This window comes from Myxocyprinus asiaticus, chromosome 16, assembly GCF_019703515.2.
Source record: "Myxocyprinus asiaticus isolate MX2 ecotype Aquarium Trade chromosome 16, UBuf_Myxa_2, whole genome shotgun sequence".
Classification (NCBI taxonomy): Eukaryota; Metazoa; Chordata; class Actinopteri; order Cypriniformes; family Catostomidae; genus Myxocyprinus; species Myxocyprinus asiaticus.
The window spans coordinates 4,259,244-4,287,150 of record NC_059359.1 but is presented as its reverse complement, the minus strand read 5'-3'; the positions used below and the strand labels follow the sequence as shown (position 1 = coordinate 4,287,150).

At 36.3% G+C, this 27,907-nt stretch overlaps 1 protein-coding gene across 1 annotated transcript in view; it reads left to right on the top strand.

Moving 5' to 3' along the window:
* The first annotated feature begins 7,186 nt into the window (after positions 1–7,186).
* Positions 7,187–27,907, top strand: part of LOC127454314 (ubiquitin-conjugating enzyme E2 E2) — a 43,105-nt gene continuing 22,384 nt past the window's right edge. Inside the window, exons 1-3 of the mRNA XM_051721428.1 lie at positions 7,187–7,352; positions 11,324–11,506; positions 17,148–17,198. Of these exons, the coding sequence (XP_051577388.1) occupies positions 11,331–11,506; positions 17,148–17,198 (227 nt within the window). The 5' untranslated portion in view covers positions 7,187–7,352; positions 11,324–11,330. The remainder of the gene's footprint in view (positions 7,353–11,323; positions 11,507–17,147; positions 17,199–27,907) is intronic.

Below are 27,907 nucleotides of genomic sequence, written 5' to 3'. Positions count from 1 at the left end.
GCAATACTGTTTTTAGACATGCACCATGGTATTACTATGATTTTTTTCAAACAGTATACTAAGTACAGTAAAGGCCATGAAATGCCATGATTTTTATTTATTTCTTTAATTATTTCTTTATTTTTATGTACCATGGTAATACCATGTTTTTAGCATATGGTGCCATTGTACTACCATGTTATTTGGACATGAACAATAATAATACTATGGTTTTGGCATTTACCATGGTAATACCATGTTTTTCTATACATGTACCACGGTGATACTATGTTTTTAGACCATGGTAGATCATGCTTTTGGACATATAACATCGTAATACAATGTTCTTTTTTGTTTGTTTTTTTTTTTTGTGTTTTTTTTTTTCAAACAGGGTACAATGTAAATGCCATGTTTTTTTCCCCTTTTTAATGCACCATAGTAATACCATGGTTTTTGGCATATGGTACCATTGTACTACCATGTTTTTTGGACATGTACCATGGTAATACCATATTTTTCAAGACATGTACCATGGTGATACTGTTTTTTTACATGTTCCATGGTAATACCATGGTTTTTGGCATGTAGTACCATGGTTGTACCATGTTTTTCCACATGTACCATGGTAATAACATGTTTCTCTAGTCATGTAGTAGTACTGTTTTTCTGACCTATACCCTGGCAATTCCATGGTTTTCTGGAAATGGTACCATGTGAATACCATGTTTCCCTATAGAGATGTACCATGATAATGCCATGTTTTTGGACATGTACTATGGTAATATCATGCTATTTTTGGATATGGTACCATGTTAACACCAGCATACTCACTTTCACAATTGTTCCTGAACAGGTGTATTTGTTATTCCAAACACACTGACTCAGATATATGTAACTGGCCACTGATAACAAATAAAACCCTTCAAGATTATTGTAATACTCATTAACATACCCTTTATGGCTTTGTTCAGTTATCAGACAAAGTAAACATTTGTGTTTTTACACTGTAAAGCCCCAATGTTGTGAAAGGCAGGTGTTTTCTTTTGTACGTTGGTTCTAGAACCATCTCAAATGTGCACATTACCCACAAAATGCCCCAGGAGACTTCCTTAATACTGGCCTCTTTGTACATGACTGAACACATAAGCCACATGAAATTCATTCTTCGGTATGTTTTAATAGAAGCATGGGCGTTTTTTGTAATGAGGTGTATTGTAGTGGTTGAGGGAGCCTGTAAAAAATACATACCAATCTTTGCACATGACTTTGAGAGGAATAAAAGACGTTATCCATTAATTGCTCTCTGCTTCTGTAAAAGTTTACAGAAGCAAAAATCCATTTGTGAGTGAGTAATTGGTGATTTGTAAACAGCAAATAGCTGTTAGGGGAGCTGGTCTATAAAACCCACTGCTCATTCAAACTACAAGAGTTTAACATGTCCTGTTCTCACCCCCGCTGTCCAGCAGCACTGATTTGAAGCCTTCATCACAAACAAATTTATGTAAAACATCTCACAGTTTGGCAGGTATCACTGAATCAAAGGTGTTGGTGAAGCTAAACAGTCCTATGAGTTTCACTTTCCCTTATTGAGCAGATCACTCAAAACTGAATATCTGTCATCATTTACTCACCCTCATGTTCTTAACTATAATGATCATATGACTTACTTTCATCAGTCGAACAGAAAAGGAAATATTTTGCAGAATCTCTGAGCTGCTCTTTTCCATTCAACAACAGTTCATCATGAACAGGGGCAGTCAAACATCAAATTAGTCCATTTGGCATGTGCTACATTTCAAGTCTTTTAAAGTTATAAGACAGCTTTGTGTGATGAACGGTTTGAAATATAAGTCATTAGTGTCATTGACAAATAAGGTTGTCTGAGGTTATATATTATTAAGAAATATAAAAACAAAAATGTGTTTAAAACACGTGTGAAATTCAAAGATATAAAATGTTTGTGTCCATAGCTTCATACATCTTTGAAAAACATTCATTGATTTAACGGCTTTTAAAATGTCAAGTGGTGTAACCACCAATTAAAAGGCATTAAAATACTCCACATACTTCATACGTGTTTTGCACATATTCAAATTTGCCGTATCATTAATCGCTTACAAGACACGTTACAACAAGTTACGTTTTGCATTGCGAACAGCAAGCCTGACGCAACACGTATTTAACGCGTTAGCGTAATTGATATTTGAGCGCTACAGCAGAATGATTGTCAGTCAATATCAACACCATATCAACACCATAAATTTCATTCTTGCATTATGACCAAAACCTTATATCACAGTATGATGAAGTTTATATCAGAGTAATGGCATGCATCACAATGTAGTTATTTTTAACTTGAAATTTAGCTCAAAATAGGTGTTTGGAGTTTGATGGATGGGAAACAAATGAGTAAATTATTCACAACCAGTGTTGGATGTATCCGATTACAAAGTAATTAGTTACTGTAATCTAATTACTTTTTAGTAAAATAAATAGTGTAACACATTACATTTTAAATTCTTGTAATCAGATTACAATTACTGACTTTCAATTAAAGTAATTCCTTTTAAGTACATTACTTGCACTAAATTAATATGTATATTACATTCAAAATACGAATTCATATGTACGTCTGTTAGCTTTTCTGTGGCAGCTGAAGTGTGTGCGACAAATGAATGTGGAAACAGACATTTTGAATTTGAGCAGAAAACAAAAAACTTTTAGGACAGTGAGTTAGAAGGTAACTTAAAAGTAAAATAATTAGTAATGTGATTACTTTTAGATAAGTAATCAGTAAAGTAATCTGATTACATTTTTAGACAAGTAGTTAGTAATTTGTTTTGGATTACTTATTTTGAGTAAGTTACCCAACACTGTTCATAACAAATTAATGATATGCCTGAATTTACACATTTTAGCATCAGTGCAAAAACAGCTTTACAGCAACACTGGAATTAAAAACCAAAGATTAAAAAGAGTAAAATTAATTCTATAAAACAAATAGATATGATTCAATGAGCTGTTTTCAAAGTGTTAGTAAAACAGCTGATATACGCACACCTGTATTGCACCCAAATTGCACAACTGCAAACTATTAAGAAAGTAAACTCCTGTGAGGGCCTGGGTAGCTCAGTGAGTATTGACACTGACTACCACCCCTGGAGTCGCGAGTTCGAATCCAGGGCATGCTGAGTGACTCCAGCCAGGTCTCCTAAGCAACCAAATTGGCCCGGTTGCTAGGGAGGGTAGAGTCATATGGGGTAACCTCCTCGTGGTAGCGGTTAGTGGTTCTCGCTCTCAATGGGGCGCGTGATAAATTGTGCGTGGATCATAGAGAGCAGCATGAGCCTCCACATGCTGTGAGTCTCCACGCTGTCATGCACAATGAGCCACGTGATAAGATGCGCGGAGTGACGGTCTCAGAAGTGGAGGCAACTGAGACTTATCCTCCACCACCCGGATTGGGGTGAGTAACTGTGCCACCACGAGGACATAGTAAGTAGTGGGAACTGGGCATTCCAAAATTGGGGAGAATTTTAAAAAAGAAAGTAAACTCCCCTTCGCATTGTAATGATGTTCTGTAAATAACGTAAAGCAGTTCTACCCACCTTGATAGCTGCACGAACATATCTACGATATAAATGGCATAGCAAAATTTTGAAACATTTCTTCTACCGTCATATCGCCAATTCCTACAGCGGTGCCATATAGCCCATGTAGGTATTTGTTTCTTTATTTAGAAGAACAATTATGCGTCCCAAAAGGTTACCACTATAACAGCAAAAGTTTGTAGAATTTAAAGTACAACGAGATGTCTTTTTGGGGTATATGTTTGCAGTGGGGAAGACCCACTTGTGACAAATGATAGGGGGCTGGACATAAGGACTAAATTAAAGGGGGAGCAAGAGGGGAGTTACCATGACAAAGGCACTCGGCAGAGTCTGGCCCTGACCTTCAGCCCTGACGGGGTGTGAGAGAGGAAGTACTGACACTGAAGCCTCCTCCATTCTCACAGACACACAGTCTCTGGCTGCCCTTCGCCGCCTGCCTGCCATATTATCATGCTGATCCGATGGCCGCCCCTGAAAAGACAAAGCCAGAGAGCATCAGAGCGACACGCAATTTTATTACTCAATAGCCCTCATGTGGCTAGAGAGAAAAAAAAAGAATACTGTAAATACAGTATTTTCACAAACTGGAGGTCATTACTATGCAGCTGTTTGGAAATCCAGGCTTTTGAAATTGATTCAACTACATTTATTTGTATAGGTGCTTTCCACAACATGTTGATCCAAAGCAGCTTTACTATGACTAGTGCTAAATAAACCCCACAGTGTGCAAGCAAAAGGCAACAGTGACAAGGAAAAACCTCCTAAGATGAGGAAGAAACCTTCAGAGGAACCAATCAGCTGGGGAAGCCTTCCGCCTCATGCTGGCACATATTTAATTTATACAAAGCATACAAACATATACAGTGTGTGTGTATGTTAATATGAACAGCAGTAATCTAGTCACAAAACGACAGCATTGACTAATTTGTTGTTTAATTGGTTAGAATTAATATAATAGTTTCTAATGAAATCCATGAAATATGCAAATAGTAGCAAAACAGGCAGTGTATAAAAGGATAAAAAATTGCATAATTCATTATATTGTAGTTTACCAATATAGTTTGTATAACTGAGTGGTCATTTACTCACCCTCATGCCATCCCAGGTGTGCATGACTTTCTTTCTTTTGCTGAAGATTTTTAGAAGAATATCTCAGCTCTGTAGGTCCATACAATGCAAGTGAATGGTGACCAAAACTTTCAAGCTGCAAAAAGGAAATAAAAGCAGCATAAAAGTAATCCATATGACTTGAGTGGTTTAATCCATGTCTTCTGAAGTGATCTAATCAGTTTTGTGTGAGGACAGACCAAAATATAACTCCTTTTTTTCTCTATAAATCTTGGCAGTCTCTTTGGCGATCATTATTTCAAGCTCGATTACACTTCCTAGGGCCAGCTAGTGCTCTGTGCGTGCACTAGGAAGTGTAATCGAGTTTGAAATCATGATCGTGCCTAGCAATGGCAAGATATACAGTAAAAATGTTGTTACATTTTGGTCTGTTCTCACCCACAACCGATTAGATCGCTCAGAAGACATGGATTAAACCACTGGAGTCATATGGATTACTTTCATGCTGCCTTTATGTGCTTTTTGAAGTTTTGAAGTTTGATTTAATGTTCACTTGCATTGTATGGACCTACAGAGCTGAGATATTCCTCTAAAAATCTTTGTTTGTGTTCAGCAGAAGAAAGAAAGTCATGCACATGTGCGATTTTCACTTTAACTGTTAGATTTGCTTGCATCCATTGAAGCACACAAGATGGTCTCTGGGACATTCTCAAATCATGCTGGATAACATGATCAACAGGCTGGAGAGGGGGTAAAATCTTGTGGCAGCAAGAAAAACGTGCATATACCAAATATTAAGAAATTCGTACAAAATCAACTTTTTACTCAAATTGTAATTCTTTATTTTTTATAACGAAATGTTTGTATTTAATTAGAAAACATACAAAATTGCAGCATTTTTATTTACAATTTAGTTAATATATAAATAAAATAAACAGACTCAGGTTTCTTATTAGTTTCACAGATTAAAAACTGTCATTTGTAAGACCTCAGAGGTTCGAATTCAAATGAGTGTATGAATCGGTGTTTTTGAACGAATCTTTCAATTGAACGAATCGTTTTTGTTGACTTGCATTGTTTGAATCGCGAACGAGAACGGCTCTGCGTTCTTTCAGTGTTGGGTGTAATGCATTACTAAGTAATTAATTACTGTAATTAAATTACTTTTTCATTGAAAAAAGTAAAGTAAGGGATTACTCTTGATTTTTCAGTAATTTAATTACAGTTACTTCTGATGTAATTGTGTTAAATACTGTAAAGTTTTTTTATTTTTATTTTTCTCCCCTTTTCTCCCCAATTTGGAATGCCCAATTCCCAATGCGCTCTAAGTCCTCATGGTGGTGTAGTGACTCGCCTCAATCCGGGTGGCGGAGGACGAATCTCAGTTGCCTCCACATCTGAGACCGTCAATCCGTGCATTTTATCACGTGGCTTGTTGAGCGTGTTACCGTGGAGACGTAGCGCGCGTGGAGGCTTCACGCTATTCTCCGCGGCATTCACACACAACTCGCCACGCACCCCACGGAGAGCGAGAACCACATTATAGCGACCACGAGGAGGTTACCCCATGTGACTCTACCCTCCTTAGCAACCGGGCCAATTTGGTTGCTTAGGAGACCTGGCTGGAGTCACTCAGCACACCTGGATTCGAACTCGCGACTCCAGGGGTGGTAGTCAGCATCAATACTCGCTGAGCAACCCAGGCCCCCCGACTATAGAACAATTCTATATAAAACAATAGTGAATTTAAAATCAAAATTTAACGACTAATGTTAAAACGTATGTTTTCTAATTTAACGCTGCTCCCTTAAATTCTCCAGTTCATGAATAATTTATTTTATTTTATATTACTTATTTGAAATAATTAAGAGAACAGTTTCATGTCTATCCTTGTATTTTTATCTGGTCGAGGTTGATCAGGGTTTTAGAAAGTAATGCAATTACTTTTCAGACAGAGTAATCAGTACAGTAATCTAATTACTCTGTAGAAGATGTAATTAGTAGTTAGTAATTAATTACTTTTTAAGAGTAGCTTACCCAATACTGTTTTTTTTTTTTTTTTTACGAATCATTTGAATTAACTCATAACACAAAACCGCTAATTTTTTGCTACCTAATGGGATACAAATGTAATTTGTAGAAATGTTGACTAAACGCATACGTGAACGAATCTGAATAAATTTGGTGGGTGATTGAATCAAAAGACTCACTGAGATGAAACAAAATCCCCACTACCACAAGAAACAATCTCGTGCCCCCATGTCTGTCTTTTAAACTGTGTAAAAAGCATTAAGAGTCTTTCTTTCATTTTGTTTACGCTCTTTGACAGTTTTGGCTAATGCATACTACAGTTTTGTATTTTAATTCAAACATTTGTCCCATTTATAAACCAGCCTTTTAAGTATTAACTCCTTCACAGGTCACATTTTGAAGCGCGCGCGCGCACACACACACACACACACACACACACACACACACACACACAGGCGCGACCGTGAACGCGCTGCGCGATCACGGCCAGAGCGAGAGCGCGCGCAGAGGCGGTCCGGCTGCTTCAGTTTGTGTAATCGCTTTTTTGCTGCTGCCTTCAGTTAAATATCGAGGAGACGAGAACGAGCGGACGGCCCGACTCTGGCTACAAAGTATCATCCAAGAAAAGCGTATCGGGACTCTTCATCGACGGCCGCTCGGCAGGTAAATACCTTCGCGTGTGCGTGAGAAGTCGCTAAAAATCCCAAGAAAGAGGTTGTTTTTGTCCATCTGTGTGCGGGGATGTGCGGGACGAGCCCTGTCCTTTGTGCCGAGCCAGTTTGCTCATCGTGGGTGAATGATTGTGTGTTGTTTATCCTCACGTGTTTTTCCCTGGCTTTGGAACAAAATAACAGTTGAAGCTCGACGCGGCTCGACGGGTGCGCTTTATCCGCATATTTTCTGCGGGATTTGCGAAGCGCTCGCGGCCTCCCGCATAAATAGACGCTCGTCTATAAAGCGCATCGCGCATGCAGCTGCGGCAGTAGGAGATTTTTTTGCGTTTACAGCGCAATCTGACAGCACTGAATCCAGGTGCTTCAGTGATTTCATAAAATACCCTGCATATTATGATGTATACAAATAAGATACCTCTGTGTATTGTAGTGGCACGCTTCTGGATTGTTGCTATGGAGCAAATATGCACTTTTGACAACAAGTATATACTCCACAAAGGTACCTCTATGTTCACAAAATGTCACAAACCCTTGACATTGTAGTGGCACCCTTTGATGAAGTAAATGTGTACTTTGGGGTAAAATATATATACACCAAAGAGGCATATCTGCGTACTTAAAATGGTACAAACCTGTAGTGGTACCCTTTTAAGTACAAAATTGTTCTTATACAACCAATATGTACTTTGGAATACTATATTTGACCCAAAACAACACATCCGTGCACTGTGGTGGTACCCAAAACAGTACAAATGGTACACACCATTGACGTTGTGGTAAATATATACCACAAAAGGTTACTTTTGTTTACTTAAAATGATGCAAACCCTTTTAATAGTACTTTTGTGGTGTGCTTTTAGGGTGTATTATTGTTCCTTTTAGAGCAAATATGTACTTTGGGATTCTGTTATATACCCCAAAGAGGTAGGCTACTTATGTATACTTGGAATGGTGAAATACAGCCCATAAAGATGCCTAATTATTTAAAACTGTAAAATCGCATGGGGTGCACAGAACTTTTAAAAAGAACCTTTACAGAGTGCACACAACTTTAACTGTACTTAAATGTACAATGGAGGGCAAAAATCACTTATTTATAATTTAGTATGCAGTTTTATCCAAGGCCATTTATAATAAGTACAGTATCTCTTGGGCAGCCTAACTTTAAAACCTTTAAATGAATAGTTCACCGAAGAATTAAAATTCTCTCATCATTTACTCACCCTCGTGCTGTCCCATATGTGTATTACTTTCTGTCTTCAAACAAACGAAGATTTTTAGAAGAATAACTCAGCTCTGTAGGTCCATACATTGCAAGTGAATGGTGAACAAAACTTTGAAGCTCCAAAAAAAGTAGTCCATACGACTCCAGTGGATCAACCCATGTCTTCTGAAGCGATGCAGTCCATTTTGAGAGAGAACAGACCAAAATATAAAACATTTTTCACTATAAATCTTGACATCAGAAGTCTTCTTGGTGATCATGATTTCAAGCATGATCGCACTGCTGTACAGTGAAAAAGGAGAATATTTTGGTCCGTTCTCAACCAAAAACCGATTGGATCGCTTCAGAAGACATGGATTGAACCACTGGAGTCTTATGGATTTTTATGCTGCCTTTATGTGCATTTTGGAGCTTCAAAATGTTGGTCACCATTCACTTCCATTGTATGGACCTACAGAACTGAGATATCTTCATTTGTGTTCAGCAGAAGAAAAGAAGTCATACACATCTGGGATAGCATGAGGGTGAGTAAATGATGAGAGAATTTTCGGCGAACTATTCCTTTAAGTCACCAACCCATATTTTTAAGCACTAGGACACACTACCCCGAATAAGTGAACCAAGGACTAAAGGTCGCTAAACAGAATCTGAAACTCGCATGTTGATGTGATTTATCAGTGACTGGAATGAGCCACCATCCTCTATTTAAAAGGAAATAACTCTAGCAGAACTGCAGGCAGGATTGTGTCAAACACTGAAAAACCCTGAATGTATTTGAACTCGGCTTTTAGCTATTACCTCTCTGGCCTGTCTCCATGCAAGCTGCAGTTTAAATGTTTTACGACTCATTTCCCACATTATCACAAAACGAGTTGACCCGTAAAATGCACTCTTCAGAAGGGTTAATACTTTCACTTTGGTGTATCCGTGATCATTTGAGACTTGCAATCTTAAAAAGGTGACCTAACTGCAAGTTTATCCAGTGAAAACCCTGCTTGGCAACTCGAGGAACATTTCTTTTATCTCCATTTAAATAATGAGCTGAGTGTGAAGTTCTATAGGTATTTATTAGCTGGACTCATGTGGCTTTTAAAGCCTGTGAAGAGAGAGTTTTCCTTGCCGCCACATCTTCTGATAACAGAGACAATTCCTCATGATCGTTTGAAAAGAGCACCGTCACCCTCAGAGATTAGATAAACATCTAAATCATGATCTAACTGTGATCAAATGTCTGGGAGAACATAGGAGTATTATTTCATATCAGTGTACCTCCTGTGGTGTACAGGAAATACATGCCTTAAATTCTTCTTGAATGAAAAGTGGGGCGGCGTTGTCGACATGCTCTTAATTTAACTGTCAACATATTTTACAAACATGGTCTGAAGTGTGTCGGAGTGAAATGGGATATATTTAACAAGAAAGAATATAGTGCGGGACATGATTTTATCCATTGAGGATTTATTGCATTGTGAGAAATGGGTGTTCCATACCTGAATGGTGGTAAGTCATTTCAGAGGTAGAGCAAGTTCTTACACCCTGTCAACACCGGGTGTGTCTGTTGGAAAACACATTTAAACGTATGATATTTAGTAAGGAAAATCCTTTTATTTCAGACGGACAGGATGATAGAGTGGCTCAAGTAGCTCTGCAGAATGTCAGCAGTAGAACGGGATATACGTTTACTGTCGGCGCTATGCAACGCAACGGACGCTTTCAATGTAGACAGCTTCATTGATTACAATGGGATCAGTTTGCTTTTGCACAACGTGTAGACAGGGTGTTACATTTTGATAAAAGTTCATGATATGGGATATAACATGCACAGAAGACTCATCTTACAGAAACAACAGGAACGTACATTACGAAAGGAAGCAGACGTCAATTTTGATTTCATCTTGGGTTTAAAACAGCAATTTATAGGTTAGATTTCCTGTACCTTTTAATGGGGAAAAGAGAGATGATATTTTTTCATGCAAGAGAATGAAATGTATTATTGTTTATCAATAGAGCGCAAAAGTGCCCGCCCACTTTTTCAGCCATGTAAGGATTTTTCCCATTCATTTTTCCCATTGACTTTTCAAAAAATCCTTCATTAAATAGTTCTAAACCATGAACCAGACCCAGCAGCTCCGAGGTGAATCACAACATTACAAACTTTGATTTGAAGCAAAAAAGTATTTGAAAATTGGATAGAAAGACAAAGGTACTACGCTGTATACTTGCTATCTTTCTCGAGGGCATGAACTACAATCCCGTGAAGCATTGCGAATGATGTAATTGGACAAAAAACAATGGAAATGTATTAAACTATTGATTTTAGGTTGTTGGCTATAAGTACAGAAACTATATATTTTACATTTACTGCAAAACTTCAGATATATGCAAATAAATAAGTAGTTTGAGGGTGAAGGAAGACCGACTGTAATGCGTCACTCGGAGTGCGTCATGGGAGTGGGCGGTATTTTCTAGGCTTTTTACGTGGGCTTGCAGTTTTCCGATTGGTGGATCTTTCATTGCTGTACCACGGGTAGTGTAGTTGTTTACCAGGAATACCACCATCAAACCCTATTTTTTAAACTCATAATCTGCTGCTTGCATTGTATTGCTGCATTATTTGTTCTTAAAATCGCTTTTACATTTGTCACTTCTAGACGCAGCACAGCTGTAATCAAGACAGCCAATGACTTCAACCGAGAGTCTGCTAATGTAATCATGTGTAAATCCTGTCTTTCCAGGGCCAAGATGTCCAGTGAGGTGCAGAGACCAGACGATAGCCCCAGCACAAGTGGAGGGAGTTCTGATATAGAGCAGCGGGAGACGGCACCTCCTCAGCAGGAGCGCGATCTGGTTGCGCCCAAGAAGAAGGAGACCAAGATCTCCAGTAAAACCGCCGCCAAACTCTCCACCAGTGCCAAGAGGTAACTTTCTGTCATTTTGCGTCAAGCAAAGCTGGTCTACGTCAGTGGTTCTCAACTGGTTTTGCTGCAGGACCCAGATTTTACATTGGGCGATATACTGGTTAAAATAATATACTGGTAGAAATGTGAAGAATGAGAATCATATATATCACAGTTGTGCAATATTTGCTTCAGAATCAAAGCAAATGCTTATACGGTCAAGTATGAGAAGCTGAATTTTTGCTTGGATTGAAAGATTTTGTAGAGGAGATAACATAGATCAAATATTATTTTTAATAATTAGTACTTGACTGATAAAGTAGCTTCATTGCAATGTACAAGGATATCATACCGGTATCTCAGAAGTCAAAGTCTGCTGGTTTTAAAGCATTTTGAATAGTTTCCCTCATCATGTTGTAGCGTACATGCAAGGACTGTTTTCACTGTCACAACAGTCATGTCCATTTTTGGCATTTTTCCCTTCTACATATTGTGGCTGTAATTATTTCTGGATTGTGCATTTGAATTCACTGAGTTTTTACAAAGTGTAATACTAATCAATTATAAATAAACCATTGGTTTTTCATATCAGCGTTTTCATGCTTCTTACTGATATGCTGATGGTTTTAATTTGGTCAATATAAATATCGGCAGCCGAAACATTGGTGCATTCCTATTTTTCATGTGTATAGGAAGATTCATTATTTCTTCATGTCTTTTTTTTTTAATCACTTTTACATAAAAATGTTATCGACCAAAAATCTTTTGCTTATATTGCACACCCCTACATTTGACATCAAGTGCAAAAGAGAACAAAAATGTCCTTAAAAATCAAACCTTGAAATGTGTTAATTTTACCATAAACTGCATTAGCCCAACAAAATGGAACATTTATAACATGACATGAGCTGAACCAGAAAATGTACCAAATTTATTTTCAAATGTCTCATGATGGTTTCATGCTCTTGGCAGCTAATTATACATCTCACAAAATGCAGTGTGGTCAGCACAAAATGTGTTTATCCTTGCTGCAAGTGAACCAGTATTTAATGTAGTCTAGGATGTTTTATTTACCTTGAGGAGTTTTGTTCATGGTGTTTGAGGATGATAGCATGTCACGCAACCTGTCCATGTTGACATCTGCCTAAAAGTGACAAATTTGCATCAAAATAGCATAGAGTTTGATTGGACACACTGCCTTTAATGTCAACAACAAAAGCTATGAGAAGCATCTTCTCTATTTTAAAAGTTGATCCGTGTATCCATAATTATATGCTTACTTGCAGATTATTATTTACATGTAACCTGATCAGAACAGACCTGCGACTGTTTTTTTGTAAACCGCTCCACATCAAAGCTTGCAACTTCGATCCAAACTCATTAGAAGCATTTATATGAAGGATCTCTTTATTACCTGTAAAGATTGAAAGAGAACTGCAGGTAGATGATTGCAACAAGTGACTCTAGCGTGCTTCACTGCATTTCTGTTTGTTCTACGCGCTGTGAAACGGCCCTCGCTGCCAATGTTGTAGGTTTTCTGAAGGCCTGACTGCAGTACGATTGAATTATGCAATCCGTGCATTGAGCAAAGCTTTGGTGCCTCTTATAACAGTGACTGCAGCACCCTGTTTCCTCTGCTTGTTAATGCGTATCAAGATTCAAACTTGAGGGTTTTCCGTGCTTGACATTACGCAATACTAGAAGCCTCAGGGGAAGGGATTAGATTGATGTTGACAAAGCTGTTAGTTCCTGTTTCTGAATAGAAAATATACATTGATGTGTTGGGCATCCATATAAATACAATCATCTAAGGAATTTAATGATTCTGATTCCACTGTTCCTTTAATGGCCCTGTTAACAATTCTTTTAGTTATTTTGAGGAAGAATGGACATTAAAGAGCACCTATTATGGTTTTTAAACGTGCCTAATTTTGTTTTAAAGGTCTCATACAATAGATTTACATGCATCCAAGGTCAAAAAACACTTTAATTTGCTCATAATTTAAATTGCAGCACTACCTTTTTTCCCAGTGTCAAAAACGACTCGTTCAATGATCCGTTCTAAACTCCTCCTTTCAGAGAGCCTACTCTGCTCTGATTGGTCAGATGTCCCAGTCTGTTGTGATTGGTCTACCGCTTAGTGTAGTGTTTGAGGGCGGGTCCAAGTTGTTCGCGAGCAGCCAATGAAGACCAGAGGTGGGTTTTTTGTTACCAAATTACGTAGGTTAGTACAGGAAGTAAGTCTGGAATTACTAACGACTCGTTTCAGGTGTTCAGAATCGGTTCATTCTTTTGGGAGTCAATAACTCCATTTGTCGTGCACTTTGATTTTTGAAACTTTGCAGACTTTTTTACATTCACAAACAGCTATATAACACACTACATGAAAGGTAATATTTGAAAAACCATAATAGGTGCTCTTTAAGTCAATTCTTAAAGTAATGTTCCAGGTCCATGAACTGGCCCCACTGATTGTATTTTTTAATTTTTTTTGGTAATCAACATTATGCCACAAATGCTGTCGACTGAACCCAGAATATTCCTTTAATGCATTCACTACCCTTAGAAGTCTGTTTAATGTCTGTTTAATGCTTTCAATAGAACCATAATACATTCATAAATTGTATAAAATTGCAAACAAAAAGGTGACATTCATTCATTTTATCCAGCAGCTTTGCTGTCTTTGTCTCTCTTAAACACATACTTTGGATTTAGTTTGTCTTTGAGGCATGTCATGTGTGACACATCTCGCGAGGCCTTTTTAATCCTAGAAATGATTCAATCACACATATGCTCACAGCTGAACAGAAAACAAGATGTGCTAATAGTCATGACAATAGCTCTGATGCTTATATTGCATGTTATTGCAGTCATTCAGTTCCATATTTTTTTAATTTTTTAGAAGAAAAAAAAACACTGAGACAGTTCTGAATATGAACCAGTTCTCGATTCCAAAGTCTTGTTTTAACCAGAACCACAACTGGATAATGACTTCAATGGTAGGCATCATAAATTTACGGTCTGAACGACTTTAGCTTTTATTGTAGCTTGCATCTGATAGAGTGGGCCTTAAAAGCTCATAAATAGTAACCTGCTACTCTAGGTCGATGTTTTGATGATGCATGGTTTCCTGTCGTAGCTGACTGTCGAAGGAAACGTGTGGCTAAATAACAGGCATCGTCAGAGTCACTCTCTCGTGTGTGTGTGTGTGTGTGTGTGTGTGTGTGTGTGAGTGAGTGAGTCACTTTTTCATGGAAATGAAAAGCTGCCTGATTTCACACGCCTTCGCTCGCTTTGGCATCTGAGATAAAGACAGGTATCATTCGCAGAAGATAACAGCATTGTTAAGACTTTAAATGTAGCAACAGATGGGTCCTGGATGTGCATTTTGAAAATTGTAAAATGTAATTGTTATCAAAGAGAGACTATTAGGAGTGAATCATCTAAATTGTCGTCCTGTGTGTGTATGAAATGCAGAAGTGTCCTAATGAGAGTGGCTTCTGTGCATTAAAGGGATAGTTGAGGCAAAAATATCAATTCTGTCATTTATTTGCTCTCAAACCTGTATGATGTTCTTCTTTTGGAACACAAAAGGAGATTCGGAAGAACAATAGTGACTGACAGCCTCAGTCACCATTTGTGTTTATTGTATGGATAAAAAAAGAGCTGTATCCACGTTATTCAAAATTGCTCTTTTGTTCCACGGAAGAAAGTCATACAGGTTTGTAAGGACGTGAGATGAGTAAATGATGAAATAATTTTCATTTTTGGTGAGCTAACTAGGCTTGGGATTGATGCCTGATTATCTCGGTATTTTATTATTTTATTTTTTCAGATATATACAGGGCTGCTCGTTGCGCAATATTTTTTATCTTTTCAAATATATTCCTCAACACGACTTTGGTAAAGTGTGAGTGGCAGGGTAAATTAAAGGGATACCGGACGCATTTGGCAGACGACGTGGCACGTTCAAAAATTAGAAACAATTATTTTCTACGAAGGTATGCACACACCGCCAACACTTGGCTTCAAAATTCTGAAGTGCTTAGGTTTCCGTTAAATTCGACCCAAATCATTAACAAAGGACAAAGATTATGTACTCTAGCCATCGCTGGATGATATATTGCACAGGTGTATCTTTCATTTATCCTACACAATGTATTTTCAGTTACAAGTATGTCGTTTTGTTATTACACTAACCTGCAAACTCATCAACATCACTTTATTCTTGAAGTACAAAAACCTTCGCGACTTTGAACTGCCATCTGCTGCGCCGCATCAGCTCGTTGTGTGTGTGTGTGTGTGTGTGTGTGTGTGTGTGTGTGTGTGTGTGTGTGAGTGTCTGTGATTGTGACCGGCTTCAGTAAATGTTATATCACCCTCTTGTGGTTTCCCTACGTTATTACGGCAGATTGTTAAACAGAAGCCAACAGAGTGAATTGGAAAGCACGCAAATTAGGCTTCTAATATAAATGACGGCTAATTTTAATATATCAAAAAAATTGGGCCTGGGTAGCTCAGTGGTAAAAAAGACGCTGGCTTTCACCCCTGGAGTTCGCTAGTTCGAATCCCAGGGCGTGCTGAGTGACTCCAGCCAGGTCTCCTAAGTAACCAAATTGGCCCGGTTGCTAGGGAGGGTAGAGTCACATGGGGTAACCTCCTCGTGGTCGCTATAATGTGGTTCGTTCTCGGTCGGGCGCGTGGTGAGTTGAGCGTGGAGGCCGTGGTGGATGGCGTGAAGCCTCCAAACGCGCTGTCTCCGTGGCAACGTGCTCAACAAGCCACATGAGAAGATACGTGGGTTGACGGTCTCAGACGCGGAGGCAACTGGGATTCGTCCTCCGCCACCCGGACTGAGGCGAATCACTACGCGACCACGAGGACTTAAAAGCGCACTGGGAATTGGGCATTCCAAATTGGTTGGAAAAAAAAAACGCACTGATCAATAATCGATATATAAATATTTTCGACATCCCTAGATTTAACCCTTTAACAACTAGTTGTTTAATTCAATTCCATACACACTACACAGACTGAATGTAAATTTTGTTATCACCACATTTTTTGGGAGTTAAATTCAGAAACAGTTCCATTTTTGCAAAAGTGCATTTTTCTTGACATTTGTAGAATTATGTTGATTGCCAAAAAAATTCAATTTGACCTTTCCCTCCTTTTCTTGCACCAAATCTGTGTTACAGTGAGACACTTGCAAATGGAAGTGAATGGGGCCAATCCGTAAATGTTAAAATACTCGCTGTTTCAAAAGTATAGCCACAAGACATAAACAATATGCATGATAACATGATTTTAGTGTGATAAAATCTCAACCTTTTCTGTGTAAAGTTATATCCAATTTTTCAACTTCGTTGCCATGACGACGTAACCCTGTAAAGCCTAAAATGACCATAAATATTATGATTTAAAAAAATGTACAGCTCAAAAATAGTTTTAACAGAAGAATGATTGTAAATGCTCTGTTTTTTTTTTTGTTTTTTTTTACTGGGATTGTTAAAAGGAATCAGAATCGTTAAATTTCCATCCCTAGGACAGAATGTGTTTAAAGACGAGCGACGAATATGTTCAGCTGCATTGAAACTGAGGCCTTGGTGAATTAATAATTTGTATTGAATGAATTAATGAATGAATGATGTTTCCATTGCAGGATTCAAAAGGAACTTGCAGAAATCACACTTGACCCTCCACCAAACTGCAGGTAAGCACATGTTTCTAAACGCGCTGCTTTATTGTGCCGGTTTCTGTTGCGAGATAGCGAGGGGGGGGTGGTGTGGATAATGGCAGAGAGAGGATAATGGTTATTGTGTGTTGATGAGGCTGTCAGGCAGGCGATTGAGAAGAGAGCTGCCACATGTGCTGCAGCGGGGGTGAGTGACTAGGGCTCCCCAGGGACCGTAGAGAAAAAGCCAGACCTTAATAAAGCACATAACTGGAACTTACACTGTCATTGTTTGCCCTCATGTTTGTATCAAAAGAATAATTGCCCACAAGAAATTTCAGAGCAATCACGAAGGGCCTCACATAAGCTTAAATGACACATCTTTTGAGAATAAAATGCAAACAAAGTTGGATAACTAAGTGTTTACCAGTGCAAAACTTGCCATCCTTTCCATCCAGATGACTGATGAACAAGATGCCAGTGTAATACAGTATATGTATCTGATCAATATTACTGTGTAAGACATTCACTAGAAGGCTGGAGACAGAATTGAGTTGTGTGTTTTGTGTTGAGAGCTTTCTTTTCAACACTTTTCATATCAATAATAGTGTCTTCAAATTGATTTTGAGTTTATGCCGCCTGCACGCTAAAGCTGTAGGTGTTCTTTCGATATTTGTGCACAGGGAGTTTTTGTGCCTGTAAACTGAATCGACAGTAGTAGGATTTCGTCAACAAAGAAAACAAGAGGCACTGTTTGAGACTGGATGCCGAGGTCTAGGAATAAATTCTGTTACACTTTTTTCCAGCTGTGTTATGTGGTTAGTAGGCTGTTGTGAAACCAGCTGTGATTTTACAAGAAGTTAATAACGCCGCCAGAGTCTAAATAACCAAACCAGAAACTCACTGTGATGTGATGTACGGTTGGATGGCTCATGGTGATCTTCGTTTTATGCATTGTTAGGGTAGGGCAGGGCAGAATAACCGTAACCGTGCAACAGGACAAATGTGTTTACCAGTAGTGATTCAGCTATACTGTTTGTACTAGAAATAGTCCGATATATCGGTTTTACAGATTAATCGGTGCCAATAGTTGTTTTTTTAACTATCGGTTTTCGGCAAAAATCTTTGCCAATAGTTTTTTTTTTATTGTTGTTATTTTTTATTGAAGCGAGGGCATGCAAAAGAGAAATGCGACTACATGAAAATGTCCCTCATCAGCACATATATTGTGTCTCCAACTAAATATATTGTGAAATAATAATAATAGTAAAATAGGCTATAAAAAGCTTAATTCTGTAAATATTAAAAATAGAATATTTTGGGGGCCTGGGTAGCTCAGCGAGTATTGACGCTGACTACCACCCCTGGAGTCACGAGTTCGAATCCAGTTCGTGCTGAGTGACTCCAGCCAGGTTTCCTAAGCAACCAAATTGGCCCGGTTGCTAGGGAGGGTAGAGTCACATGGAGTAACCTCATCGTGTTCGCTATAATTTGTGGTTCTCGCTCTAGGTGGGGCGTGTGGTGAGTTGCATGGATGCCGCGGAGAATAGCGTTGGCCTCCACATGCACTAGGTCTCCGCGGTAAAGCGCTCAACAAGCCACGTGATAAGATGCGTGGATTGACGGTCTCAGACGCGGAGGCAACTGAGATTCGCTACGCCACCACGAGGACTTAGAACACATTGGGTATTGGGCATTCCAAATTGGGGAGAAAATAAAAAAAGAAATAAAATAATAAAGAATATTTTAACGGAGCCGATGGTTGCTTTTTGTAATTATCGGTGATCGGCAAAAATCTGCGGATTTAGTTTTGTTTATTTTTTATTTATTTATTTATTTATTTATTATTATTATTATTATTATTGAAGCGAGGGAATGCAAAGAAAAATGCGACTACATGGAGATGTCTCTCTTCAGCACATACACTGTGTCTCCAGCTTCATAAATGGTGAATAATGAATAATATATAGGCTATAAAAAGCTTAATTTGGTAAATATTAAAAATAGAGCATAGCAACGGAGCCAAGTCGCCATCATTTCATCACATAAGAGTCCCCGATGTGTTTCAGGCTTATTTAGTGTTAAAAGTCCCACATTATGCACCTAATCTTCTTTTTCTGATTATTATTGGGATTTTGGTTGAAAAATAAACTACACATGGAAAAAAACAAAAAAAGTATACCCTAGTCTTAAGAAAACACCTTACCTGTGGTAAAGTCTAGTGGCGTATGCTTACTACATTGTGATAAAGCATTAGCTAAAATTATTCCTACTGTGATGTACAGCTTTGGTCATAATGTCCACCCTGATACCTTGCTCTGTTGCATCTGTCTCTAGCTGAATACCTGCAGTGCATGCGACTGTTTCTCCGTTTTGACATTCTCCTCTGTAAGGTGCCGCATCAGCAGCCAATCAGAATGTCAGCTCTCTTTTCCTTGGAAAGGCACTGGCTGTTGATTAGCATTACGATCCTCGGGGAATTAGCACGAGTCATTTTTCACCTTCTGACCATTAGCTGCAGCAGGGATGATATGAATATTCATGAGGGGGGAGGGGCAGGGTGGACTCATCTTGATCATCACTGTGGAAGGCCTCCATCTTAAAACCTGGAAATCAAACAGGATAAAGGAACCGTTAGCATAGGTTTCACATGTAAGACATTTAATTAAAATGTGCCCAATGGCCAGACACAAAGTATAAAAATAATTAGTTATTATAAAGGCACTTTCCATGAAAAGGGTACATTGATGTCCCGTTCCTTTTTTTTTTTTTTTTTTTTGGTGTTGTTGTAAAGCTATTAGATTTGTTAGATAAACTGTTATCTAACACAAATTTAGAAATGTGAGATAAACTGTTATCTATCATAAAATTAACCTTGCATGAAAGGTAGCTTTAAATGCATCAGTTGTCTGATTCTGGCCTGTGGTTCTCAACTGTCGACAACAATTAAAATCATACTACACAATTTAATGTTTTAATTTTGGCATTATCTGCTGAATTAATATTCAATTTATTGTAATTATTTAAGTAATTATGTTTTTATGCTTTTTCGTATCAACACAAAATCTTTCTCAGATACAGTTGACATGATTGGGAACAAAACAAAAGCAATTTTTCTGAGCCGCCTTATTTACATCTTGAGGTATTTAATGACAAATCAGAAAAATAAGATTTTTTTTTTTTTTTTTAGCAGATTCATAGGCTGAGAGTATCACAGTTTATCACAATTTATATCATATAAAAATATGATAAGTTTTCATTAAAATGATACCAATCACTTGACCCTCTTTTCTTTTTTCTTTTTTTTTTTTTTTGTAGTTATAAGCCTTTAATTTTGGGTATGCCACTGAAACCGGAAATCTTTTAAAACGCCCTCAGAGTTTAAAGAGTTAAGCATGAAAAAACTAAAAGTTAACAATGAACGAAATGTAGAGTAAGGCTACCATAGGCATAATTTACAACTTATTAAACATATTGTCTTATGTTTTGCGTAAAAAGTAATGTACTAGTAATAAATGCTCAATTTCAGAGATCCGTCATAAATCAAGTTTACTAAACAATATTAAGCCAGCAATTAAAGCTAATTAGAATTGGCTTTACAAAGCTGTTACTAGTAAATTACTATAATCTTTTATTAAAGATAACTTCACATTAAAAGTACATTTTACTTATTCAAGTAATTGGTTTGTTTTGCATTTTATTAGGTGGTATTCAAGTTTATATAAATACAGTAATTATAATTAATTATATTGGTTTTACAAAGTTGTTGCTAATAAATTGCAAAAATATTGTATCAGAGACAACTTGGAAAATTGTTGACGATTTATTGTTAACAGGGCTTAAGAACTGCATCAATTACATGATTTGCTGATTTATCGCATATATCAGTAATTACTGAAAAAGGCCCCCAAATTAAGGTAATTTATTTTGTATATAATAATTAAAATGATTATAATGTCGCATAAATATTAGAATTCAAAAGACAACTTGACCCCTTGTTCTAAAGTGAAAGTTTACCCTATTCAAGTTATTGGTTTGTTTTGCACATATAAGGTGGTATTTTAAGATTATTGATCAGTTGTCTTCTGAATTATAATATTAAATACACATTATAATTATTTTAATTATTATATACTAAATAAATTACCTTTTATTTGGGGGCTTTTTCAGTAAATACTGATACATGCGATTAATTTGATTAATCGGCAAATCATGTAATTGATGCGATTAAACATTCAAATCGATTGATGGCCCTGTTAACTATAAATCGTCAAATTTCCACTGCATCGTATTTAAATTATCTGAAATCATATTTATTATATTTGTACACATTATCATTTTTATTATTAGATACCAAATTATCTTTATTTGGGGGTCTTTTTTATTTTAGTAAAAATTGATATATGATTAATTGTGATTAATTCCATTAATTAATCGGCACATCATGTCATTAATTCGATTACATAGTTTTATCGATTGACAGCCCTAATATTAACAATACAATGATTAGCAATCAGCAATTTTGAATTGCATCATCCTCGCTGACTGCACACAGGGCGTAAACTACAGTAAATACCTAATAAAATGTCAAACAAATTAATAACTTGTGTATGTAAATGTTACATTTTAGGACAAGGAGTCAGATTGTCTTTATTTTAAGATTTTATCAATTCATTAGTAACAATTTAGCAAAACTAGTATGTCATAATTACGTCTTAATATTGTATTAATATCAATAAACTTAAAATACCACCTTTATAAGTGCAAAACATACCAATAACTTGAATAGGTTAAACCTTCACTTTAAAACAGGGGGTTAAGTTGTCTTCTAAATTATAATATTTAAGTTATTGGTTTGTTTTGCACTTATAAGGTGGTATTTTAAGTTTATTGAACAATATTAAAGGCATAATTATGGCATTAGTTTTACTAATTTTAATTACTGACTTATACATGCTTAACTAAAACTAAAAATAAAAAATAGTGTTACCAGATTAAAAAAAAAAAAATCATTTTAGTGATTGCACTCATGAAAAGCAGTTTGTATTCGATAGCCGAATGTTTTAGAGAAATAGTACATGTATATTCACTATATGAAATGTTTATTGTTAAAACTGTATTCATTTCCATGACTTTTCCAGGTTTGGAATCATCACAATCATTTTAATATTATTATGTGCATGTTAGCAGTGTGGGAACCCTATTAATTTGTTTTTAAAGAGATTCAGGCCCTAATTTGCGCCCAGTTCGTGGAAACTGCCTTGAATACTTTTCAGACATTTGTACCTATGTGTTCAGGTCCTGCTTTTATTCCCAGTATAGAGCATTGGGGAAAACAGTATGGCAGTATGTCGTTTGATCTGGATTCTTTGTCGATACTTTGTCTTTAAGGCAGGAAATGTATGCCATATCCTGCTGTGCTACTTACCCAGATCATGTTATAACTCACGAACAAACAGGAAGGAGGGATTTGCCTCTGTGATCTTCAGAACAGCAGCATTCACTGCATGACACTTAAAATATTTCATTAGATGCCTGTTTACTTGCAGTAAGTGTTATCCAAATGCCACATCTTTTGGGCATGTTTGCATGACTGTTGTAGAGGTGTTTATTTAACACATTGTGCAATGTTTATCCCAACACCATCTATCATTCCATTAAAAAAAAAAAAAAAAATTAGCACATGAAAGGTTTCACAACAATAGTGCTTTATTTTCATCTTGATTTCTGTATATCATGGCCTACTATTTTTATTTATTTTATTTATTTTTTTTCTATTTGCTATTTTACACCAAAGATACAACAAAGCTTTGGCACTCTAATATGGATATGTATCTTTAACTCTTTAAATTCTCAGTGCTTACACAACACTGTACCATTTCTCCATACCGTTTCTTGTCACATTTTGAATCTGACGCTGGCTAATCTGAGCAATGTAAGACATCTGATCTGATTCAGGTTGTGAATGTCTAACTGATTTGGCTAGAGCTTGAGACCAACGACTTCTGTGTTCGTTTCAGTCTAATTCACCAGTGGTTCGACTGATTCATGAAAGCTAACCAGACCAATCAAGCTATTCGTTTGCAACGTGAACAGCAGAGTGCGTTGTTTTTTTCATGCAGTCAGTTAGGATGTTGTAATAAAAATGTTTTGATTGTTAATGTTGATATTAGGGCTGTTAAATGATGAAAATGTTATCGAATCAATGACCTGATGTGCCGATTAAGTAATGGAATTCATAACAATTAATCATATATCAATATTTTCTTGAAAAGACCCACAAATAAAGAGATTTTGGTATTTAATAATAAAAATAATTATTCATGTAATGTGTTATAAATATTATTTATAAATAGTATTATTTGTCGGATTATTTAAATATGATGCAATAGAAATTGTTGATGATTTGTTGTTAGTAAGGCTGTCAATCAATTAAAATCTTTAATCGCATCAGTTTTGATGATTTGCCGATTAATTAATCGACTATATCAGTATTTACTGAAAAAGGCCCCCAAATAAAGGTAATTTATTTAATATATAATACTTAAAATAATATGTAAAAAATATTATCATTCTGAAAATTTAAATACATTACATTATAAACATGTATTGTGGAAGCGGACAAGCATTTAGCGCTATTTTTAATTGTTATTCTATGTACTCGTGTGTCAGATGGACTGTTTTGGAGCAACTCACTTTAGTTGCGGCGCGTCTCAGTAGTTTTCAGCATCTCTGGTCGTGAACGGTGTGTTTTTAGGACGCGATGAGATGAGAATCACATTTAAACCTTTAAGCTTGGATAGAGGGCCCATTAGAAAAAAAATATAATTGTCAAAATAATAAAAACTACCAACACAAAATAGATATTGTTTGAAAGCTTCAAAGCTCTACTTTCCAATGCATGTAGGCATTATGACTAAAACTGAACAAGTGCTTTGAAATTTGCAGAGAAAATGTTCCAATTTGATAATTTATTTAAAAAAAATTACACTATACATATTATTCCAATCAGTAAAAATATTAAACTCATCAAATAGCCATGTGTTATATGTTGTTGGAAAGCTCTCAAAGAGTGTTTTACTCACAGACAAAAATATAACGAGTAGTAGCTGAGTATATGTCTTTGACATTATGTTGGTGTTGCTTGTATGCCGCGTTTTTGCTTGGAACTTCACGAAAAATAAACGGAACATAAAATATCACATACCATAAAACATCATATACCATACCAGGAGGCGATTATCATTCAAACGAGTCCACACACAAGGTAATCGGATGCACAGATCATTAGATAATCCACACGAAGCACAGTGTTTCATATGGCCACCAGTAGATGGCGCAAAGTACATGACAGACTCAGTGATGACTCAAATGGCACAGAATGAAACTCATTCTGTGAAATCTCATTACTAAAATCATGTCTGCAAACTATGCAGACCTTTAGACATTGTTGTGTTTGCATGTGTAATTAGTTCTTATGTATAATTATGTTTTATTTGTTTGGAGAGGCTTTTGGACACATGGACACTATGCTAAATTATTTTTGTAATGCTATAGCTTTTGATTGCTTTGTCATATCAACACACACACACACACACACAAAAAATCTGATACAGTTGACATGATTGGGAATAAAATAAAAGCAGTTTTTCGGAGCCACCTTATTTACACCCAGAGATATATAATTTCAAATAAGAAAAAAAGTCAATTTTTGGCTCAATTTGTTACTTTTATTTTTCAGCAGTTTCTTAGGCTGAGAGTCTCAGAAAGTATCATAAGCAATATCATTGAAACAACTGAAATGTTTTCTTTACAATGATACCAAACACTTCACCCTCCTTGTGTTTTTTTTGTAGTTATAAGCCTTTAATTTTGGGTTTGCCACTGAAACAGGAAATCTTTAAAAACACCTTTAAAGGGTTAAATCAATAGCCCTAGTTAATGTTATTTCACAGTTATTTTAACATGTACAAAAGCTTACAGTTCAGCTAAAATACATTTTAAAAGTAGCAGTTGTAACTCACACCTGATGTGGACATTTTAAACACGTAAAGAGGTGAATGAGCGTTTCTTTGGTTATCCGTTACCCGTGTGAGCTAAGAAACTCTATCAGGTTTAAAGACTGATCTTTTCCTTGAAAGCAATCCTTTCCGTGTTCCTTTTATTTCAGTTGTCTGTTGTAAACATCAGAGCTAAATTGCTACCATATTCCTGAGTTTAAAGGGCTTTTAGTGATGTTTTAATTCAGAAAGAATTAAAGTCAATTTGCTCCTCGTACATGGCTGAGTGTATTTTTACACTTCAGAAGTAATATCACTCATGCACACTCTGCAAAGCCTGTTTATTATTATAATTATCTGTGATGCATTATTCATGGATGGCCCAAGGCTATCATTTGAGTTTGACTGTTCGGGTGGCTTAAGGCAGATTTGATTGAATTTTGGCGTGTAGCGTAACTCCTAAATTCTCTAATTTTAATATTTAAAATTTTAATATTGACCCCATGGCATTTCTAATAGATTCGCTTGAGCATCAGATTAAAAGAACAACCGCAACGCTAAAACTGTTTCATCATGGTACTTTCTGAAATAGAATACCACAGCCAGGTGGAATAGATTCTATTTATATCAACATCATATCAACAAATTCCTTGCAATACAATATTCACTTGGGCCCTGATAGAGCAAATATTTCACTCTTAAGCGCTTGTTTCGACACACATTTTTCGCATATTATCGTGACATTTGTACATGAGATGAGCTATTGGATGGTGTTATTAAAAGAACCCATATCATCTGTGAAAATACAAGGCGAATGAAAAGACCGTCTTGACTCCGCACTGCAGCTGTAATTGGTACCAGGAGATTTCACGGTCAAAGGAAATTAAGTTCCTCTTCCTATATACACTGCTCCTGCTCTGCATAATAGATATTGCCTGAATAAATACACAATTACACAAGAGTTCTGCACAGAGATGAACTTGAATGGTAAAATCAAGCAGGTAGTGTTTCTTTAGATAGAGTTGCTTCATATACACACAAAATAAAACTATTTAAAGGGATAGTTCACCCAAATCATCATCCTTTCACCTTCATGTTGTTCCAGACCTATATAGCTTTCTTCAGTGGAACACAGTGAATCTGAAAAATATCCAAACTGCTTTTTTTTCCTTGTAATTAAATCTTGTGGTAACACTTTCTATGAAGCCCATATTTATAATGCATTGTAAAGGCATTATAAATGCATTATACTGAATTCATTATGTCTCATAATACACCTCATAATAAGTCTACAGTTATAATACATTATAAGACTTCCCCTATTCATAGTTATAGAGTATAATGCATTATAACACAAACAACATCTCATTTTAATGCAGCAGATGTTAATAAAGTTAATTGTATAAGTGCTGTATAGTGTAAACAGTCAAAAGACCTTGACGTGATCATATTATAAGTGGTCTTTGTCTGCTTTAAGTTACACAAGCAGTATCTTCTTATAAACAGCCATAACATAAACTTGTAACAGACAATACTTTACAAGTCAAACATATATAATGGAAGTTATTTATAAAATAAGTTTATTGAATAGTGTCCAATATAGAATCAATTAGATTTATTTTTTTGTTTACACCCAAGAAGATTGGCTGCATGTGATCAAAATGAATAGGTAATTATTATAATTGTGGTTACAATTATTTGTGTGAAGTTATAACATATTATAAGATGTATTATGAGAGATTACTAATGCATTATAATGCCTTTACAATGCAGGGCTCGACGTTAACGCTTGTCTGGGACAAGTGGGTTTTTAAAGGGGCAAGTGAAAGAGAATTTTACTTGTCCGACCAGACAAGCAGCCTGCTTAAAACGTCAATAATGAAAAAATAGCTGGCTATTTTTGTGATATAGCCTAGGCCTGTTTCACTTATTACAAACTGGGCATGAAATTCTGAGGTGGACTGCACACAATATTTCTTAACATTCCACAATATTTGTATATTTCTTATTGACGCACTAAAGATGAAAATATAAATAACCATCTTAAGACAAATGCTTGTGTGTGTATATATATTCATAAACATCATAACTGATTTAGCTGCAAGGTACCCTCTTTCAAGATTTCATCTGTTAGTTTTTGGTGCATTTTGTCAACTTTAGTCTGGTGAGCATTGACGTGAACTCTTAAAGTGATAGTTGACCCAAAAATGTAAATACTGTTTTAAATTACTCACCTAATGTATCGCAAACACGTATGACATTTATTCTTTCATCCTTGGACCACTGACTGGGGCTAACATTCCGCCTTTGTATTTCATTTAAATTGCTCTCTTCTGTGGGCTTGGAACAACATGAGGTTGAGTAATCGTGACCGAATTTTAATTTCTGGGTGAACTATCCTTTTAATGACTTAAGTATTTGATTTGCCAAGAAAATCAATGTTAATGTAAGTTGGTACTTGATTGTATCATGTGTAGCTGGAAAACAAGTGACTGAATAAGAATATTGATGGGAATATTGCTTTTAAAAAACACTTTTTACACCACAGGTGAAAAAAATTAAATATTTTTCTCTCCACACAAGTTACTTTTTTACCCAGACAAATGAATGACCAATTTACTTGTTCGATGGACAAGCACATGACAATCCTAAAAGTCAGTCCTTGCATTGCATTGTTAATATGGGCTTCATAGAAAGTGTTACCTAGTCCATATGACTTTGTATAGCACACAAGTTGTGTGGACTACT